This window comes from Fusarium odoratissimum, assembly GCF_000260195.1.
Source record: "Fusarium odoratissimum NRRL 54006 unplaced genomic scaffold supercont1.31, whole genome shotgun sequence".
Lineage (NCBI taxonomy): Eukaryota > Fungi > Ascomycota > Sordariomycetes > Hypocreales > Nectriaceae > Fusarium > Fusarium odoratissimum.
Window position 1 is genome coordinate 286,124 of NW_022158715.1, and position 18,513 is coordinate 304,636.

General features: G+C 49.6%; 7 protein-coding genes across 17 annotated transcripts; 3 read left to right on the top strand and 4 right to left on the bottom strand.

Moving 5' to 3' along the window:
- Positions 1 to 618, top strand: FOIG_13213 (uncharacterized protein). The gene is made up of 2 exons (XM_031214335.1): positions 1 to 280; positions 336 to 618. The coding sequence occupies exons 1-2, from the start codon at positions 28 to 30 to the stop codon at positions 581 to 583; spliced, it is 501 nt and encodes a 166-aa protein (XP_031056045.1). The 5' UTR covers positions 1 to 27; the 3' UTR covers positions 584 to 618.
- Positions 619 to 806: 188 nt separating this feature from the next.
- FOIG_13214 (uncharacterized protein) lies at positions 807 to 3,226 on the top strand. The gene is made up of 2 exons (XM_031214336.1): positions 807 to 1,054; positions 1,118 to 3,226. The coding sequence occupies exons 1-2, from the start codon at positions 826 to 828 to the stop codon at positions 1,414 to 1,416; spliced, it is 528 nt and encodes a 175-aa protein (XP_031056046.1). The 5' UTR covers positions 807 to 825; the 3' UTR covers positions 1,417 to 3,226.
- On the bottom strand, positions 1,116 to 5,985 carry FOIG_13215 (CAMK/CAMK1/CAMK1-RCK protein kinase). 8 transcript variants are annotated; one of them, XM_031214337.1, is made up of 5 exons: positions 4,261 to 5,985; positions 3,804 to 4,192; positions 3,619 to 3,669; positions 3,223 to 3,467; positions 1,116 to 3,115 (listed from the first exon to the last, which is right to left on the bottom strand). In XM_031214337.1, the coding sequence occupies exons 1-5, from the start codon at positions 4,298 to 4,300 to the stop codon at positions 2,062 to 2,064; spliced, it is 1,779 nt and encodes a 592-aa protein (XP_031056047.1). In that variant the 5' UTR covers positions 4,301 to 5,985; the 3' UTR covers positions 1,116 to 2,061. The 8 variants fall into 8 exon arrangements, with proteins under 8 accessions (XP_031056047.1, XP_031056048.1, XP_031056050.1 ...); XM_031214338.1 differs by lacking the exon at positions 3,619 to 3,669; XM_031214340.1 differs by having other exon boundaries at positions 3,223 to 3,669.
- A 1,641-nt stretch (positions 5,986 to 7,626) lies between these two features.
- On the bottom strand, positions 7,627 to 10,148 carry FOIG_13216 (uncharacterized protein). 4 transcript variants are annotated; one of them, XM_031214346.1, is made up of 4 exons: positions 9,340 to 10,148; positions 8,793 to 9,259; positions 8,265 to 8,719; positions 7,627 to 8,205 (listed from the first exon to the last, which is right to left on the bottom strand). In XM_031214346.1, the coding sequence occupies exons 1-4, from the start codon at positions 9,433 to 9,435 to the stop codon at positions 7,733 to 7,735; spliced, it is 1,491 nt and encodes a 496-aa protein (XP_031056056.1). In that variant the 5' UTR covers positions 9,436 to 10,148; the 3' UTR covers positions 7,627 to 7,732. The 4 variants fall into 4 exon arrangements, with proteins under 4 accessions (XP_031056056.1, XP_031056057.1, XP_031056055.1 ...); XM_031214345.1 differs by having other exon boundaries at positions 7,663 to 8,205; positions 9,337 to 10,076; XM_031214347.1 differs by having other exon boundaries at positions 8,793 to 10,078.
- A 93-nt stretch (positions 10,149 to 10,241) lies between these two features.
- On the bottom strand, positions 10,242 to 12,639 carry FOIG_13217 (uncharacterized protein). The gene is made up of 2 exons (XM_031214349.1): positions 12,225 to 12,639; positions 10,242 to 12,173 (listed from the first exon to the last, which is right to left on the bottom strand). Exons 1-2 carry the CDS (start codon positions 12,454 to 12,456, stop codon positions 11,581 to 11,583), a joined length of 825 nt encoding a protein of 274 aa, XP_031056059.1. The 5' UTR covers positions 12,457 to 12,639; the 3' UTR covers positions 10,242 to 11,580.
- Positions 12,640 to 12,971: 332 nt separating this feature from the next.
- Positions 12,972 to 16,302, bottom strand: FOIG_13218 (uncharacterized protein). The gene is made up of 2 exons (XM_031214350.1): positions 15,957 to 16,302; positions 12,972 to 15,908 (listed from the first exon to the last, which is right to left on the bottom strand). The coding sequence occupies exon 2, from the start codon at positions 15,312 to 15,314 to the stop codon at positions 13,242 to 13,244; it is 2,073 nt and encodes a 690-aa protein (XP_031056060.1). The 5' UTR covers positions 15,315 to 15,908; positions 15,957 to 16,302; the 3' UTR covers positions 12,972 to 13,241.
- A 536-nt stretch (positions 16,303 to 16,838) lies between these two features.
- FOIG_13219 (uncharacterized protein) lies at positions 16,839 to 18,392 on the top strand. Its single transcript, XM_031214351.1, has 2 exons — positions 16,839 to 17,388; positions 17,489 to 18,392. Exons 1-2 carry the CDS (start codon positions 17,209 to 17,211, stop codon positions 18,302 to 18,304), a joined length of 996 nt encoding a protein of 331 aa, XP_031056061.1. The 5' UTR covers positions 16,839 to 17,208; the 3' UTR covers positions 18,305 to 18,392.
- The last annotated feature ends 121 nt before the right edge of the window (positions 18,393 to 18,513 follow it).

An 18,513-nucleotide genomic window follows, 5' to 3' on the forward strand; every position in this document is an offset into this window, starting at 1 on the left:
CCCCCCCCCCCATTCAATTGGTCCATCATGACTTCGTCTGATCTGGACGATATGTTACAAGCGCCAGACGCTACAGTCCGTGCCATTCTACGAGCTCTCTGCCAAGATAGTGGCACCCGATCCCGTGCGCTCAGTTACTTCGAGAGTCTGGAAGCTATCAATAATTCTTCCGAGACACGCAAACGCAAGGCGGAAGATGAGCTTAGCATCTGTGTCCAATGCGACGAGGCCTTTTACACAAACGACAACAATGATAAAGAGGCTTGCTGCTACCATTGGGGTGAGGAATCAACGCCTTCAGTGCAGAAACACCAGAGCTGACATGCACGTTACAGGGGAGCTTGAGGTTGACTATGATGCCGACATTTGGGCAGACCACGACGAGAACTGTCACGGGACCATAGACACAGATTCAATGCGTGCAGGATACCCTGAAGGATTTGTTTGGACTTGCTGTGATAAACCAGGCGACGAAGCTGGCTGTACCTGGGGGCGGCATGAAGCTGATCCAACTAAATCAAGGAGAGAGTCGGGCGAAGAGCCAATTGATAGTGACGATTATGAGGACGGGGATGACATTTAGGCAGTAAGGACCACAATGACTCCCAAATTCTAATTCATCAAAAGACTTTTAAGTTCACTCTTTATGGTGATCGTCGATTTGGGAGAATCTGGAAAGTTGAGATCATATCTCTACCCCTGCGTATCATCACCCTGACACTAATAAAACAAGCTCCCAACTACCCCAACTTCAAGACGTCACTTGACTTACACCAAACACTTACTCACTCACTCAGTTCAACTCACCTCACACTAGAACAAGAAATGGTCCATCTCGCACCAGAGCAACACGTCCGCGCAATCCTCCTCGCCCTTCTCGACGACCGCTCCGTCAAAGCCCGCGCCCTAAACCACTACCGCGCCCTCAAAGCCGCTGACAATCCAGTGACCGGCCTCAAGCGCAAAGCCATGAACGACTTGTTTGTCTGTGTTCAGTGTGACCAGGCGTTTACGCACGAAGATAACACTGAGACGTCGTGTCGTTACCATCCAGGTACGTCAACAAGCCCCTACTCTTCTGTGTGCATGTTTGTTGGGATGAGGCTGATGACGTTAGGGGAACTTGAAGTTGACGACACAGAGGATTTCTGGGCGGATCATGATGAGGATTGTCATGGGGAGATTGATACGCCTGAGATGAGAGAGGAGATGCCTGATGGATTCCGATGGACATGTTGCGACAAATTAGGTGGACGAAAAGGTTGTACCAAGGGAAAACATCAAGCTGATCCGGCAAAGTCGCAGAGAGGTGGAAATGTCCCGTCTGGCGGTGACCTGAGGAAGAACAATGGCGAACATTTACCTGTTTCAGATGAGGACAGTGAAGAGGAAGAAGAAGACGACGAGGAATATTGATTCAATCCAATTGTATAATTCGAAAATAAATCTACATCTCTAACATCCAAGCAAGTATATCTTCAGTCTTAAAACCGTGTCATTCAATACGTAAACGAGATCCCCAAACTCCCAACCTATGGATGATTGATATTGCACAACGCGATATTGCCACAACATCTCCTCACGAAATGAACAAAGATACACACAGAGAGAGATTATAAATACCAAGAGACAAGAGCCCTGCTGAATCATACATAGCCCCTGGCCTTTGACAAATATTACATGGCATAAAATGTTGCAGATAGTCTTGAGTCCTAAAATGACCCGGGCTGTATCGTTAGCCGTGCCAATCACCCGGTACTCCTTGCGCCTGAATGCACTTCAAATAATCTGTTTCCTCCTCTGCCATGCCGAATAAATGTGCCCCCGTGACGATATCTGGTGTCACTATCATCCTCCGTCTTTCCAAGAACAAAAGTCAATGTGAAACTGTCACACCCCAGGCCCGTGGTCTTTAAGTCATCTATGTTGTTCAAACATAAAAGGAAGCTCTGAAGAGTGCCGCCGCAGAGGTGTTGGTCTTGGCGACACTGTACCATCGAGGCTAAAACGCTTGGGTGTTGTTGTTCCTGAACCATCGGCTGAGTCTATATCATTGGGCTCCTATACCCCCATGACAGGAACCTTCTTGTTTCGCTTGCCCAGAAGGGTAGCGTTGTCCAGGTTGAGCTCGAATGCTCCTCGCTGGCGATTGCGCTCACGGACCTGCTGTCGAGCGGCCGCGGCGACTGTTGCCGAATGTTGGCCGTAACCTCTTTCAGCACGCTCCCGCTCACGACCCCGAGATTGTTGCTGTTGCTCTTGATCTCGGATGTTGGCCTTTCGCATACTTTGCTCAAGGGCCTGAGTCGCTGCGTTAGGCTTGGCAGCGGTGTTATCTTGACCATCGATCTGCATGACATCATCGTCTTCATCTTCCTCGTTGAGGCCTCCGAGGAAGCGCGCTGGTGTGCCCTTGGGGCCGATCTGCGCTCTTCGCTTGCCCTCTTCCTCCTGACGATGAACAGCATAACCGACATCAAAGACCTCACGCAGGTTCACAGCGCCAGGAGATCGGAAGTCGTATCGCTTGCCAGACTCTTCGAATTTCGTAGCATCAAAGGCCCGGAGCATGCCATCAGACTTCTTCATCTCATCTCGAGGAGTAGGTCCGTTTCCGGCGATCCATGGGTGAGCGAGGAACTCGGTAATCGTAAATCGCTTCTCAGGATCCACAGTCAAGAGATGGCTGATAAGATCCTGGGCAGACTTTGAGATCTCGTCCCACCATGGCGACAAGAAAGTGTACTGGCCCTTGGCGACTTTTTCAGTAAGCACCTCGATACTCTCATCATAGAATGGTGGGAAACCGCAAAGCAGAGTGTATAGCACACATCCTAGAGCCCACATATCGACTGACTTGGAGTATCGCTCGTCCTTTACGATCTCGGGTGCTGTGTAGCCAACAGTTCCACAGGGCGTCATGGTCTGGTTATCCCAGACAATCTTGGAGAGACCGAAATCGGCGATCTTGATGCGACCAATACCACCGGCACCTTGGCCGGGAATGAACTCGCCCTCGTCAACCTTGTCCTCATCGCCAGGCTGTTTGGGTTTCGGGTGCTTAGAAGGCACCATAGGAATGGGCTCAAACAGAATGTTCTCGGGCTTGATGTCACTGGTAGGGATGTTAGTGATGATTCCAAGGCCGTGCAGAGGCGAATGACGTCAGGAGGGGCATCACCACTTCTGACATCAAGCGGCCCAAAAAGAGTCATGACATACCGATGAACAACACCCTTCTCCTCGTGGAGATATTCAAGAGCCTTGGCCACCTGAACAATGACGTGTCGGGAAAGCTCCTCGCTGAAATATGTCAAGCGGACAATCTGGTGGAAAAGTTCACCACCTGGGGCAAGCTCCAGAATGATGTAATAATATTGCCTCGATTCGGAGAATTCGACGAGCTTAATAATATTGGGGTGGTCGAGTTGGCGCATAATCTGGACCTCCTTCAAGATATTTGATCGCTGCAGGAGTGTCAGTATTCTGCCTCGCATGTCCTCGAGTCTAAAGGCTGGCTATCCCCGCCATCAAGACAGCAGGAACTGACTTCAGACGGGGACAGCGTTGGCCCAGACATAGGAAAGAAATAGTAACGTAAGGAGAATCTTCTCGCACCTCTGCTGCCTTCGGGACTTTCTTGAAGTCTGGATGTAAATGCTTATTGCCCTATGAAAGGGGACAACCCCGTGTTGGTAAATGGGGACCCAAAGAAAGAGAAAGCGGACGAATGAAAACCACAAGAAACATCATAACAAAAGGAGATAGGGTGACAGATACAGACGACCCCGGTGTTTGCTTACCTGCATACTGTTCATCTCGTACTTGCGTACTACTTTGATAGCGACCTCGCCTTGCTGACCTGTTGTGTCGCGGGCGCGGTAAACATTGCTGAAGGCACCATCACCCATCTTGTCGACGAGTTCCCAGCGCTCGAGGCCGGGGTAACGAGGGAATTTGCTCTTGCTGGCATTCTCCTCGGCAATAAGCTTGGCGAGCTTCTCATCGTCGACGCGCTTCTTGCTCTTGCTGCGTGCGTAATCGTCATCGCCATATTCGTTTCCGGGCTCTTGTGCCCGTGCGTAGTGGGTGTTACTGGGGTCTGATGCTGTCTTGTGCTGGACTGTGGGCGCCTGCTGCTGTTCTGTCTTGCGTGGAGCCTCTTCAGGAGCAGCGGCACGAGCTTGCTTGCCTAAGCAACCATTGTCAGCGACTGATAAAAACGGGCCAAACTTGGCAGAATAGTGGGTTAGAACATGCCGTGCCGGATAAAGTTCTTGAGTTGCTGAATGGTAGACATGGCTGGAGAAATTGTCGCTTAGGCGCGACAGTCGCCTGTGAGAGAAAAGGTCGTGAGGCCTTGGGCCAACTTTGGTAGCAAGTAATGGGCGATTGGACGTCTTTGAGAGCAGTAGTTGCTTCTAATGTGTAGTGCAACCAAAAACGGGTTTCGCTGATCTAGCCTAGAGCTATTCCGTCTTGGAGTCGTAGCGAGTCGTGATCGTAAACGTGAGCTTTGTTTGGTGTGTCGCAAAGCGCGGGCAATATTATCATAAAAGACGAAATGGGATAGATTTCTTGACGGAAGCAGGAAAACAGGGTTGGACTGCTCTGTGGACGATGCGGGGTTTAGCAGGTCTACTCTAGCGGACGGGAGCGTTTCTTGTTTGACGTTTGATGTGAGGGTGTCGTAGAAAGTCGAGCAGTGAAGAGATGAGTAAGGGTTAACGTTGTGAGTCGAAAAGTGACACAGATGTTGGAGGATGGAGAAGAAAGAGAAAAGAGAAGTCGTCCCAAGGGAAGAAACCAGGAAAAGGAAATCGATTGGGATAAAACTGCCTTGCGCTGGTTGCTTGTTTTTGTTCGAGGCAATGCAAGGCAAGGTCAGGTATGGTAAGGTAGAGCCTGGTTTCTTTTTGACGGGGGGAGGACCGAGATTTGAGAGGTGACGAAACGGAAAGGGTGGGCAGCCCACTTGGAGTGGCAGCCCAGATTTTTAGCAGGATTCTAGGCCAACGCCAGGCGGATCGAGTGGGGATGGGGGGCGTTCCCAGCGGGAAACCTTGGAAGACACAGGGGTTTGTAGTCAATTCAGTGAGGAAATTGGCGGGAGTCGAGGAGCTGTGGTCTGGGGAGTGAGGTCACTGAGTGAACAAGAGAGGTCAATCTCGGAGACTATTGCCCTGAATGTACTGTATGCATGATTACAGCTGAAACAGAGTACTTGTAAGACGCTGGCGAGTGAAGGTGAATGACGATGGCTGTCAAAGCTAAATAGACAACGAGGTAAATACAGTCCAGTCCAGTCCAGTCAGTCAGTAGTGGTGATAGCGGGGTATCCAATGAAGAGACTCGCTGTGACGTTGACAACTTCAGCTCGTAAACAAAAATCACGAGACGAGAGAAAGAAAAGAAAATAAACAGTCAAGATGTTGAGTTAAGGATAGAGCCTCATATTGACATAAAACGTGCCGACTAGACTCTATTCGAAGTCGTGGGCGTGTATTGTAGACAGACACAAGATGAAGTCACCCAAAGCGTCAATCAGTACCAAAGTCCCCGCGATATCGTCACAGCCGCCGGAGTACTGATGCATCCCGTCCGTCACTGACTGCAATACAAAGATACAAAGCTGCCTGTGTCTCCCCCTAACGGAATGACACAAATCACCGCAGGCAGAGAGCAGAAGTGAGAGAAGGGGTCCAGGTGCACACCCACGCAGCGATGATGATGATGATGATGATGGCATCACCTCTCTCACCCATGCTCCGCGCTAGGGTGCCATGCCATGCTATGCATGTGCTTCGTCGCTTGTTAGTGGCATCATCGGTTTACCTTATCATTTACGCATATCTCGAGGCTAATACCTCATACCTACATCCATCGTTTCTTTTTTTTGGAAAAAAAGGGAAAAAATCCATCATGACTACAGCAACGATTCGATAGACAATCTATGCATTGGAGATAATTATTGCTTGTACGTAAATGGTGCTCCTGGCGAGATCTCCGCCCTATGACGCTGGTGACGACATCACGCTCTCTGAGAGTGGATATCTGAAGCTGCCAGCGCCCAATTAGAGGATCTAGAGCCCTGCGATGTCTTGGCTTGGTGGCGGCTGTTCCAGTGGGTTGGCTGCTGAGAATGAAATCACAGCAAGCTGGAGCTTCACTCACTGCAAGGTTCCCCAGGCCGGAATCATTCATCAACGGATGGAGTTTAATCTCGTACAAGAGATGAGTTTCTCGTGATGGTCTGACTGAATTCGAAACCGTCTATTTATTGAGTTTGATCGATAACTCGAGCCTCCACCTCCAGAGTCACTCACTCCACAAACTGATGTTCGTGTCCATCGTACTGTAACACTATTTCACATCATTACTTTTTCCTTTGCATATCCGTCGTATCACCTCAGGGCAGATCTGTTCCTCAACGAGTCAGAGAAAGCCACCTATATCGCAATACTTATTCTCCCTCAGCTGGATTGCTTCACTTTTGACAAGAATGGAAAATGTTGATCCGAGATGTTGATCATGACGATACTGCACCTGATACTGTACAACCACTCAATTTCATCCACCGTCTATTATTATCTCTTGTCTTCCATCTAGACAAATGCAGCCAGTCTCAAAACAGGCTTTTAAATTCGACCTGGACTGGGCTGGCTGCTGACAGTACAACACCACTCGGACGTTACTTGGCTTTATGCTATGTTACCTGCTGGCCTGGTCTGGATCTCTATTTCAGACCCTGGCTGCATATTACCAACATGCCAAGGCTGCTCATATTCCCTCTTGATTGGATTTCCTCAGAACCCAACGTCTTCCCAGGGCTTATAGCTCACCTGTTAATGGGAACATATGCTCCGTATTGAAAAGCAAAAAAACTCATCACAAAATTCGATGAAACAGCATGGACAATGCTGGTTATCCCTCATCCGTCCCTGGTTTGTACAGTATGGGCTTAGCTTATCCGGGCTGTAAGAAGCTCTGTGCGAGGGTCTAGACCACGATAGTCAGGGATTCATGGTGTTGTCAGTAGGCACACCGATGGGACGCCCGAAACGTCTCTGGGCCATGTGCTCTAGCCTTTCTCATAAGCGCCGTGACGCGGCGGTGAGTTCTGATAATTATTTCCGCTGCCTAAATGAAGCTCGTGAGGTCATTACGCGGCTAGCAGCATTACTGATATCATCCAGCTTAAACTCTCATGATGGTGGTGTCTCAGCTATACTGACCAGGGGTTTCGAGACTGCTACAGAAACCCTGATTTGGTGCTTGTTGGTTGGATGCCGTTCCTGGAACTTTGTCTCCATCAGGATCTCGGCACTTGGAGACAAGCGATTTTGACTTCAGATCCTAGGGGAGGTAAGAAAACTTGGGACCTTGACCCTGAGTGACAGAAAGACTTAGGTAAGCTGTCATGATTTTAGGAGGGCTTTTGCAAAGTTTATTTTGTCATTTGGAATGAAAGTCCTAAGTTTTCTTAGTCCAAGGAGAGACCCTGTCTCTTGGTACCGATGAACAAATTACTGGTTCTTGAATCTTCTTTCTTCAACAGATTGACTCATTGAGATATGATTCAGCTGGGTAGCATTGGAGTTCATCGTGCGAGAACCACTCATTATTCCCTGGTGTAAGAACCGAAACATCGTCATCACGCAATATGAACAGACTCGACCTTTGAATTCATTGAATAGTTCATAACATAACATATCATGAAGAACATGTCTTCCTACAACTTATAGCATCGATAAGGCACTGCGCGACTTTCGGCATATTCTCTCAACTGCCGATTCTTCCAACCATAGAACATCCTCAGACCCAGGGCCACAACTGACACAAACAGCAACAGAGCCGCATTGACCCAGTGCCCTGTCGTGAATCCTCCTTCTCGCTGTGAGGTCTGGTAGATCCAAACACCAGGGATCTGTCCAATTCCCCCGCCGAGACTAACGTTGAGGGCAATGGCAAGACCGGTAGAGGCCGTCGTAAACACATTGGAGCTGAGCCATCCCAGCATGGGTGGCATGCATGCAAAGGAGCCAGCCGTTGCCATTATTAAACCTCCGTAGCGGGCTGCATAGGCGTCGGCCGGGAGCGCAGCCGATATAATGAAGCCAATAGCGCCCACGGCTGCAGCTATGGCCGTGTGAATGCCTCGGGCGTTGAAATGGTCCGCCGACCAAGCCACCAAAACCTGGCAGACTGTTGTGCACGGTCAGTTTTGCTAACTTCTTAAAGCCAAGAAAGCAGGCTCAACTTACCATAAGCAATGGCCCACGGAGGCACCGTCATCAACTGTGCTTTCAAGTCGAAATATCCCAAACCAACGGTGATTGAGGGCGCAAACAAACTCAAACTCGCGAATGCCGGGCCAGACGCAAAGTAAATTGCATAATGCGCATACAATCGCCAGTCCATCAGGGTTTCCTTGGCTTCTGCCCAGTTCATCGTCGGATGCGATTCCTTAGAACCCTCATAGTACAATCGATGAATAGCCATATCCTTCTCTGCTTCAGATAACCATTTTGCCCGCTCCGGATAATCGGGTAGGAAGAAGAGAACCAGGAAGGCGGCTAGGCAAGACGGGATGCCCTCAATGATGAAGAGCCAGCGCCAGCCAGAGAGACCAGCTGTGCCGTTCATGTGGCCGATGCCATAGGCAATTGCGCCGCCAAATGCGCCGGCGAGAGTGGCAGATGCGAGGATGAATGCGACGCTGAAGGTTCGAAGTTAGCACCTCGACCGCTGGGCCACGACAGCTGGTAAAGCCTGGACACGGAAAGACTTACCGAACACTGCGCTCATCATGCTTGTACCAAAATGTCAAGTAGTATACCAACCCAGGAAACAACCCAGCTTCGAAAACACCCAGTAGGAATCGCACAGCTGTAACACTGCCGAAGTTGTTGGTGGCAGCCGTCAATATCGTCATTGCACCCCAGCAAAACATGAGAAAAGCGAGCCAACGGCTGGGTCGCAATTTCTTGAGTAGCATGTTACTTGGAACTTCGAACACCGCATAGGATACGAGGAAGACCATGAGGGAGATAACGAATTGGTGGTCGGTCATGTTGGTCTCGCGCTGCATATCGTTGTTGGTCGACGAATTGAGGATCATGGCGTTTCCGATATTCGTTCGATCGAGGAAGGATAGGAAATAGATGGCGCCTGATAGTGGGATGATGCGTAGGTCTTGTTTCCAGAGAAGACCCTTCTCGAGGGGGCTCATAGCGTCGCCATAGTGAACGTGGGCGTCCTAGGAGACGTAATGTTAGTATTTGCGACGTTGGTGGCATGCGCACAAGTTGCGCAGAGGGTGAGGAGGGTATTTACAACGTCTTTTCCGAGAGTCGAATCGACATCGTCAACGGCGGCCGGAGGAGGGAACGGCACGGGAATGGGGACCTTTTCCATTTCCACGTCGCTCGACATCCGGCCTGTGGCTACTCAGTGGCCGTGATGCGACGAGATGGAAGAAGATGGTGTTTGTTTTTCGATGTCGTCGATGGAACGGTTCGAGAAGAGTTGAGATCGGCAGGAGGGGGCGAATAGATGATCGGTTCGTTTTCCGTCTTGTGACACCGTCAAGAGCCGAGGGTGGTTTGTTTGTGGTTGTTGCTATCGAGATAAGATATGGACTGGACAAAAGAAAAGAAAAGAGATGAGAGATGAGAGATAAACGCCAAGAATGATCAAGACCGGGTTACGGACGGATATATATGGATGAATGTATATATCTCAGACCTAGACCCAGACCCTGGACCCCCCAGGGAAGAAGGAGATGAGCTGGATGTAATAAAGGGAACTGAGGCGGAGCGAGGCGCCTTCCCAGTGATTGGAGTCAATCGGATCGGAAGTAATGCAGAAGTGGGTGGGTAAGTTGGTTTAAGGTAGAGGAAGTGTACCAATGGATTGAGTTTAAATTTTCTGGGCGTTTTGCACTCTTGACTCTTTTTGGGTTGGCAATTGTACACGACCTGGAAATAAGAGACGAGGAGGGAGTACAAGCTCAAGCACAAGCAATGAGCACGAGACACTCTTGGTCTTGTCTTGTTCTTGGTATTGGTCTTGGGAGCCAACAGAAGACAAGCAACAAAATGCGGGGGGGGGGGGAGACTTTGACTTTTAAACAAGCTTCGCTTCCAGATGCAGATGCAGATGCAGCTGCGGATTCTCTCACATTCTGACACTCACTGACTGAATCTATTCAATGCATCCATCCGCTACCCTCGCTCGCTCGCTCGGCAAAACGAGAGGATCCACCGCCCGCCGATCAGATCACCACTCGGACTGCTCCAATGACTCGCAGTGGCGCCATGAATGGGGTACTCTTTGACTCTTGTTTGAAGATGTTATCTTGAGCAAAGAATGCACCTTTCCTTCACTAGTTAACCTTGTACGCATCCCGTATTAATGCGCTGTGCTGTCCTGTAAGCTCACCTTTTCCGGCCTGAACAACTCATCACTCTCACTAAGCAGCACAGCACAGCACAACACGACACTCTCATCTTCAAACGGTTACACCCGTCACTCTTCCCCGTAACTGCAACTGTAGCTGTAACAGTGAATTCAATGCAAATGCCCCAAGGTAACTCTACCAGCGCTCATCGCGGGAATACAAACGATATTCTGTCCTTTTTTCGCTTCTGTCTCCCCACTCTTTATGATCTTCACTCGTATATCCGAGCTGATGGTCCAGTCCAACAAGGTGAAATTCTAAATCCAAGGCAAACGAAAAACTTGAAGCATATGAAAGAAAAGTCTTATCAAAACAGGCGGAGGCTCCGCTTCGGCAATCCTACTCTAACCCTTCAGTACGTAAACTGTGACTGTGACACCAAAGACCACCCCAAGCCAAGCGGGGGCATAGGACAGGGAATAATTGAACAAGAGGTGCCCAATGCGTGATGAATTCTCAATTTTCAACAGTAGCCGCCATAATGGCCCGATTATACAAAACTTTTCTTTCATAATTTGCGTCTGTATCCTTACCAATCACTCAATTTCTGTTTCTCATAGTCTCAAATTTTCGCTTGACGGCCCTTTTCTCTGTGTTCCACAGCTCCGAGTTGCTCTCCCAAAGAGGCAGATTCTTCGGCTCCGGGCCGGCCGGTCGATGGCCCGATGCCGGAGTGCTTCTGTCCTGGGGGGACAGCTTAGACGTGAAGATCATTTGCTTGTTCGCAAATCACAGTAAGCCGTGTTGTCCTATTAGAGCCTGTAATTCCTAGATAGGTATCCCGAAGAAGAAACAGGTCACGAATTGAGTCTGCGCCATGCAACCCAACGCACGGCACATCCTCTCCAACGTCGCGAATCTTGGTAAAGGATGTCCGGCCTCGGGTTTGTGTTGTATCCAGCTGATCAATTGATATTGAGTATCTTCCAGTATCTGACTAAACCATCGGCAAGATGTTTACAAAGCCCGAGATCCCTGATGCCTGACATGATCAACCAGTCTGTCACCAATGTTGCATCAGCCAATTCGACTTCAGGTCACTTGACTGTTGAAGCTGCATGATGACGTTCATTCGAAATAACTGATAAAACTATGCCTTTAATTCCGTACATCCGGAACTAATTCTCCTCCGTTTCTTCCTCTGAGCGCCACAGGAACCATGCGATGACCATGCAGAGCTTTAGCCCTGCGGCGATCCATAAGGCTCCCGCAATGCCGACAGAGCTTTGCGCAGACAACCCGCCGGCTATCACACCGACAAGTAGTAGCGTCGGCGCAGCTGCTCGCTGATTCCTCGACACGTTGTCCAATGCGAACAGCTCTTTGTCGGAGAATAAGTCGCAATACACACTTGTCAGGACCAGGCTGATAAGAGCGTTCTGCTTCAGAGCTCGACTTGCTACAGCTTGTCCACAGCTCTGGAAGGCCATGAGAGCGATTGGCACTAGTACATTCCATGCCAGGCTATCCGTGTTCGGGCCAGGCGGTCGCAAGGTGACGATCAACGCAGCTGCGCTTGTGAGAAGGGCCTGGATTGTGAAAGATGCACAGAGAACCCAGCGACGTCTAGGAGATACAAGCCGATGGAAGCGAGCAAATAGGAAAGAGCCGAGACAGAAAGATGCAATAGACAGAGCGGATTTGTATAGACGAGGGCCAGGAGTCGATGTCGCGAAGCTTGCCAGCCCGAGACCGACATATACAGTGTTTCCTGGTTCCTGTTAGCCATCGATCTTCTTAGTCGTTGCTATAAGTTACTGACCTGTCTGCATAGACACGAATGTTCCCCAGACCTGGATAGAGGAGCTGTCGAGAAGTCCAGTTACGACATAACAGGCCAGTAACACGGCATCGGCCCACGAACAAGAGACATCATGTTGTAAACGCTCCTTCCAAGACTTCTTCTGGGGTCTAGAGAGTGACGATCCCAATAGTGGTGTTTCCTCGTCTCTCACAACGGTGTTGCGAACACCACGATCTACCGCCCTTACCATGACGCCGACGACGGCGTACTTGTCGCCTGTCCCTTAAGTAAACGTCTCGAACTGTCAATTAGAGTCAAGCTATCAGAGTGATAGGCTTAATTGAGTGAAATAACTATGGTTGAGGAAGAAGTTTGAGAGGAAGCGAAGTTGAAAGAAAGATTTGGTGCTAAAGACCCCTATGACGCCAGCCGCGCCAAACGATATCCACTTACGGTTCCAAGAAAACCGCCGAGATGATCCCAACTGTCGGTTACAACAGTGGATTTAACGGCCGATGGGACGTTAAAGAGCCATATCAGTCAATTGCCGATATTATTTACGCGAAATGGGAATTTCAGTCGAGGTCTTTTTACTATTCTTGTAAGTCAAATTTGCTGCGTCGTTGGTCATAAAATCCCGTCTAAGACGATGACGGCATCACCGAGAGTAGTTGATTAAACCAAAGTTAAACAAATCCAGCTCGGTTTTCTCAACGCAATGTGGAAGATTCCGAAGTTTGATAACAATGACATTCGATGTTAGATCCGCACATTTTTAAACTTCAAGCTGTGCAGAGATAGTCATTCACATCCATGATTAACAAGTAGCTCTCTAGACAACTCTTGTCTCCTATTCACATTCTAGATTTCGAGCATCATGTCTTACAATTCCAAGTATTCATGTCAAGTATAAACAAAGCCTCCATAGCGTATCTTGTATATGACACGCGGGCTGTTAAAGGTAAAGTACTATATACAAGAACGAATAATTGTCAGGCACACAGGCGATTTCATGTACTGCTAATGAACCAGCCACTAGTATCCAGGGGCAGCAGTAGCAGTAACATAGACAGTCTGGGTAACGGTCTTAGCTACACACTCCTTCTTGGAAAAGGGGGAGCTGGGGCGGCGAGTATGAGTGCGGGTTCGAGTGCGAGTGCGGCGGCCAGAAGACTTGTTAGCCTTGGTGGGTGCCTGAGTGGTAACTGGGGAGTTCCCGGAGGCTTCCTCATTGCAGTCATCTTCACCATCGGCGGAGGTGGGGATAGTCTCAACAGGGGCAGCAACAGGGGCGTTACCGGACTCTTGCTCATCACAATCGTCCTCGCCGTCGGTGGGCTTGGACGCGGTAGGAGCGGCCTTGGTAGGAGCCTCAGTGGTAGCAGGCTCGTTGTCACCATCCACAGGTGCAGCGGGGGCAGACGGCTTGATGACAACTGAGGAAGGCTTCTCAGCAGCAGCAGCAGACGAAGTGACCTCAGTTGGTGCGGAGAGAACATCAGTCACAGAGTCAGGGACTGTAGCGAAAGAGGGACGAGGCGCACCCTCAGGGACGTCAGACTCAGCAGAGGAAACCTCAGCACCAGCAGCAGCCTCGGCAGTAGAAGGCTTAGCAGCACCAGCATTAGGAGTCTTGGTAGCAGCAGGTTGAGCGACAGCAGTAGAAGCCTTGGTAGTAGATCCAGAGCCGGATCCAGAGCCACTGCCGTTGGAGATACAAGCGAAAGAGATCTTCTTGACATCAGCAGCTTGGGTAGGACCACTGAGAGACCAAGCCATGTTGACATAGGGCCAGCAGATACGGCCATCAGACATAGTGACCATGTCACCAGCAACGTAGGTATCCTCAGAGGTGATGGCAGAGCCAAGCTTCTTGCCCTTGCTGTCGACAGCCTGGAACTTGGTACCAGCAAACTTGCCCTTGCAGCCCATGGCCTCGAACTCGCAGACGGGGTTGGAGATCTCCTCCCAGGTAACAAGAGCAGTGGAAGCATCGAAGGTAGCAACGTGAGCGTTGGAGCAGTCGTTGGCACCATCAGTCACCCAGTTGACTTGGCTGTCACCATCCTTGGCGCCAACCTTGGAGGAAGCCTGCTCGCCAATAAGTGTCTTCTTGTCAGAGAACAGAGCAATGGCAACGTTGCGGTTGTTGGTACGGTTCTCAGCGTGAGTGTAGCCCTCACCCATCCAGTCGTTGAGAGTAAGATCGATAGCACCACGGGAAACCCAGGAGAAGATGTAAGAGTCAGCACCAATGAAGCGAGCGAGAGAGCTGTAAGAGCCACTCATTCCACCCATGGGCTCGTTACTAGCACCGTTGATGACGTGCTCGTTGGAGACCTTGACACCGTTGTTGCTCATGCCCTGAGTCTCGGTGTTCAACCAGATAGCACCCTGGTCTTCGGAGCAAAGTGAAGCGAAAGGGGGCTCATCGGCGGCTTCGAAGGCAATACCGGTGTTATGGGAGCAGCCCCATGAAGAAGAAGCGCCCTGGATCTCCTCAACCTTACCCTCAGGGGTGATGTAGCGGATGGCATCACCAAAGTGACCGGAAGCATCGCCACTGTAAGAGGTGACAACGATGTAGGCGGCATAGTAGCCAGCCTTCTCGGAGAAGACGAGATCACCGTTGATGTCAGGAGAAGCCAGAGCATTTCCTGAGAAGCCAGAGCCTCCAAGGAGAGTTCGGAAAGCCTGCTTGCCATTGGTGTACTTGTAGATCACAGGAAGAGGATCCTTGGACTCTCCAGAAACAACCTCGTTGGTCAGGATAGCGAAACCATCGTTGTGGGCAACGAGACCACCGGCCTCCTTACCGTTCTTGACAGTAACAGGAGTTCCAACAGCAGCAAAGGTCTTGGGGTCAACACCCTGGATGTGGACACCGGTACCACTGGCATCGAGGTAAGCCAGGAAAGCAGTCTTTCCATCAGGAGAGACGGCAAAGGGAGTTCGGCGATGATGGGGAAGACCAGTCCAGTAAGCTTCCTTGACGGGGTTGAAAGAGGCACCCAAGGTGAGGGTATCGACGTGGTTCTCGAGCGAGGAGGAGGTGAGTTGGGCAGCAGCCAGCGCCAGGCCGGCAGCGAAAGTGAGAAGACGAGACATTGTGATGCTGGCTTAGAGGTCAAGCAAGGAACGAATGTATTCGGTTGGAATAGTGTACGAAAAAGAACGTATGTAGTCAGAATGGTAATGAATGAATAGAGCAAAAGAATGTAAAGAGGACTAGACCCCAGGTCAGTTATCCAAGCCAGCAGTGAGTGAAGCTATCGTCTCTCTGTCTTCCATTCAAGCTGGAGAGCAGCATCTCTTATAAGTTAAAAAGCCGAACCCATGCTATCCTACCCCAACGCAATGAACCAAGCTAACCATGTTTGAAGACGAGCTGAGAGCGGTGGAAAAACTCCAGAACTATCTGCCCGTGTGATGACCACTCATAGATGGTGAATGGATGGTGGAACATCAAACAGGCACCGATTGAGGGGTCATCAAGCACAGACTTTGTGTTTCAAACCCCTGGTGAAGAAGCTAGTGTCGAGGAAACCTTTCCTAAAGTTGCTGGATTTGGGAATAAAGCTCCTAATGAATCCTTGCCAGGTCTCGTGTCTCATTAGGTTGGTGAAACTCCGGATGTAAAGTGAAAGGGTTGTGGTCGTTTGTCTTATCTGATGGCCATGACGATCTTCGGCAGTTGTCAGCCTTGTGAGAGACAGCTCAATCAACACTGACAACAAGTTAGATGAGTACATGACTATTGCCTGGGTGACTTGATGTCCATTGAGCCTTGTAAAGCATCAGGAGGGTTGTATCACAGGAGACAATGCCTGTTGTCGAAAGCTGACATGCTGGAAGACAGTGTTTGAAGACCCGAGGGAAGTCGAAGCTATACGCGGACTCAGGTGTCATCCTTGCTCCTTCGCCCGTTTCTCGGAATCTGCCATGGACGTTGTGTCCTTTCCTCGCCTAGCCTTATTAACAAGCGGCACAGCTCCAGTATTTCCCATCACCATGGTTTCAGAATTCAAGAAATGTGAGAACAGCCGATAGTGGGTAGATCTGATAGAAACTCCCCGAGAGAGAAGCAAAAGGATCGTCACGAATGGACAGCAAAACAGATGAAAGACATGATACAGGGGTGATTGACTAGTGATTTATTCCCGGGCGCCTATCACTGACTTGCATTGCATTACATTGCATTCTGTACCCTAAGGTAAGACAAGACAGTTGTCAGAACTACCTTAGCGCCCGACGTGACATTTTGTTAGTCAAGGCCTCCGAGAGTGTGCAACGGATGCTTCGGCCTCGGGCGTTACGCAGGGGGTTAACGGGTAATATTAAACATCCGATGCGAGATGGTCTTTGAAGGAATGGAAATTGGCAGATGGATCCATTTGATATGTATCATGGGTCGAGAACTGAGGCCGCCAAATATTAATACCCGTCGATAGAACTATTTATTACTAGCGAGGGGTCTATTTTGGGACTGCCGAGGTTGAGGATTTCATTCTAGAACATCATCATCAATCTCTAATGATGGATCCATATATCACAAGCTTCTGTTTCCTTTGATCAGTGAATCAGTGGGTTGATTGTAAGAATATGGGTATTGAGTGAAAATATCTAGGCCTCACGTGCTGTAGTCTCCCCTAAAGCACCCCTGAACATCGGGCGTCTGCAGATAAAGACTAGACCTAGTTCGGCGACTCGCCTCAAGCCCCCCCGCGTTGTTATTGATTCTCTTCTCGTATCGTGCATGATGAGAAAACGAGGCTGAGCCCATTCATTCCAATCCCATCGTTCAATAGGGGCACTTTCACTAAGGTATAGAGTCATCATCAACTAAGTTACCTTTACTTACACATTCTCATTCTCGCACTCATTTATTTCTCTCATTTATTCTTCACAGCCTAAACACGACATCTTCTTATCTCTTCTGTAACGTCATCGTCAGCATCAGTTTCTGCCCTGAGCTGGGCATCGGCTCACTTGCATCATCAACATGATGCTCAAGTATCTCACCAAGCCTACGAGGAAGAACATTTCTGATGCTCTTCTCATCTTGGGTGTAATTGGCAGTGTTATTTCAGTCATTTTGGCGTCCATTGTGTTTATTGCCGGTACCACCATTATTCGTGGTGATCCTGATCATCTTCTATGGAAGCCATTAGCCTTGGTCTCGGTAAGTTCACCCATAATCACTCACTTCTCATATTCTCGATATTTCGAGACTTCGAGATATAAATTCACTTTTCCGGATCTTCCGACTGACAAATCACCAGTTTGAAGGCATTATTCCCAACAATGATACCTCTCATTTCTTGGTGCACCTAAACTGGTTCGCCAGTTCCTTCGGATGGGAACATCCCACAGCCCCCAAGGGTCTTCCAAAAGTTGGAATCACATCCTCGGGACTACGATATCACTCAAATATCGTTAATGATCTTAACCAAATTGCCACTGAACTTCGACTACCAGAAGACACCTTCAACTGCCCCAAGCCGGGCCCGTATGAAGATCCATGTGGCAACATCTTCTTTGAAGCTTGGCGAAGCTACATGGCCAGCGGTGGACTTCCGATCAGTAGCTGGATCGTCTGGGTCAATATCTATGTCGCTCTGGTATTCAGCATTATGGACATTCTCCGAGAGTGGGTTATTCCCAACAGACCTCACTGGATGAAGTGTCGCTGCATCATCGGCAAGCGATGGTGTCCTCTTCCCAAGGGCAGCAAGGAGGAAATCGAGCAGTTCGACGACTACGTATGGGACAAGGTCCGGCTCACCTACTGGGCCATTTCGGCTGCTTACTTCGGCATCGCTGCCGGTCACACATGTCTTAACTCAGTTTTCTTTGTTCGTTACCTGGGGTATTTCGAGGAGCGTTTACCAGACGGTATCAGCATGCACGGAAGACGACGCCTGGCTTCTGAGATCTTGCTCTGGGTCGCTTTTGGCATCAAGACCTTTGGTGCATTGTGCATGGCTGTGAGGTGGAAGCTGAGCAGAAGGCCAAAGGGCTGGATGGACGGACAGAGCCTCGGTCGCCTTGAGAGGTCCAAGCCAAACGGTGCAGATGGAGGAAAATACACAGATTAGGGTGACAGTGATATAAAGCGAGAATGTATTATACTTGATAATTGGCGATAATAGATTGCTCCGGCAAAAGCGTTTGGTTTGAATCTGATGTTCATGAACCTCGTCTTGACTCAAATGAGAAGGCCCGGATTTGTCATATGAAATGCACCCCGCAGACAGCAAGGTCCACCCAAACACCCTAGCAGTGGTTGGTTAGTTCGCAGAAAGAT

Excerpts from the sequence above, each read along its gene's own strand:
- FOIG_13219 (XM_031214351.1), top strand. The coding sequence starts at position 17,209 with ATGATGCTCAAGTATCTCACCAAGCCTACGAGGAAGAACATTTCTGAT. Across the intron at positions 17,389-17,488 it reads AGCCATTAGCCTTGGTCTCG|TTTGAAGGCATTATTCCCAA; the intron begins GTAAGTTCACCC and ends ACAAATCACCAG.
- FOIG_13213 (XM_031214335.1), top strand. The coding sequence starts at position 28 with ATGACTTCGTCTGATCTGGACGATATGTTACAAGCGCCAGACGCTACA. Across the intron at positions 281-335 it reads GGCTTGCTGCTACCATTGGG|GGGAGCTTGAGGTTGACTAT; the intron begins GTGAGGAATCAA and ends TGCACGTTACAG.
- FOIG_13215 (XM_031214337.1), bottom strand. The coding sequence starts at position 4,300 with ATGTCTACCATTCAGCAACTCAAGAACTTTATCCGGCACG. Across the intron at positions 3,670-3,803 it reads ACGAGATGAACAGTATGCAG|GGCAATAAGCATTTACATCC; the intron begins GTAAGCAAACAC and ends CCCCTTTCATAG. Across the intron at positions 3,468-3,618 it reads AAGTCCCGAAGGCAGCAGAG|CGATCAAATATCTTGAAGGA; the intron begins GTGCGAGAAGAT and ends ACACTCCTGCAG.
- FOIG_13214 (XM_031214336.1), top strand. The coding sequence starts at position 826 with ATGGTCCATCTCGCACCAGAGCAACACGTCCGCGCAATCCTCCTCGCC. Across the intron at positions 1,055-1,117 it reads GTCGTGTCGTTACCATCCAG|GGGAACTTGAAGTTGACGAC; the intron begins GTACGTCAACAA and ends TGATGACGTTAG.
- FOIG_13217 (XM_031214349.1), bottom strand. The coding sequence starts at position 12,456 with ATGGTAAGGGCGGTAGATCGTGGTGTTCGCAACACCGTTGTGAGAGAC. Across the intron at positions 12,174-12,224 it reads ATTCGTGTCTATGCAGACAG|GAAACACTGTATATGTCGGT; the intron begins GTCAGTAACTTA and ends AACAGGAACCAG.
- FOIG_13218 (XM_031214350.1), bottom strand. The coding sequence starts at position 15,314 with ATGTCTCGTCTTCTCACTTTCGCTGCCGGCCTGGCGCTGGCTGCTGCC.
- FOIG_13216 (XM_031214345.1), bottom strand. The coding sequence starts at position 9,435 with ATGTCGAGCGACGTGGAAATGGAAAAGGTCCCCATTCCCGTGCCGTTC. Across the intron at positions 9,260-9,336 it reads CGACTCTCGGAAAAGACGTT|GACGCCCACGTTCACTATGG; the intron begins GTAAATACCCTC and ends TACGTCTCCTAG. Across the intron at positions 8,720-8,792 it reads CATGATGAGCGCAGTGTTCG|CGTCGCATTCATCCTCGCAT; the intron begins GTAAGTCTTTCC and ends TCGAACCTTCAG.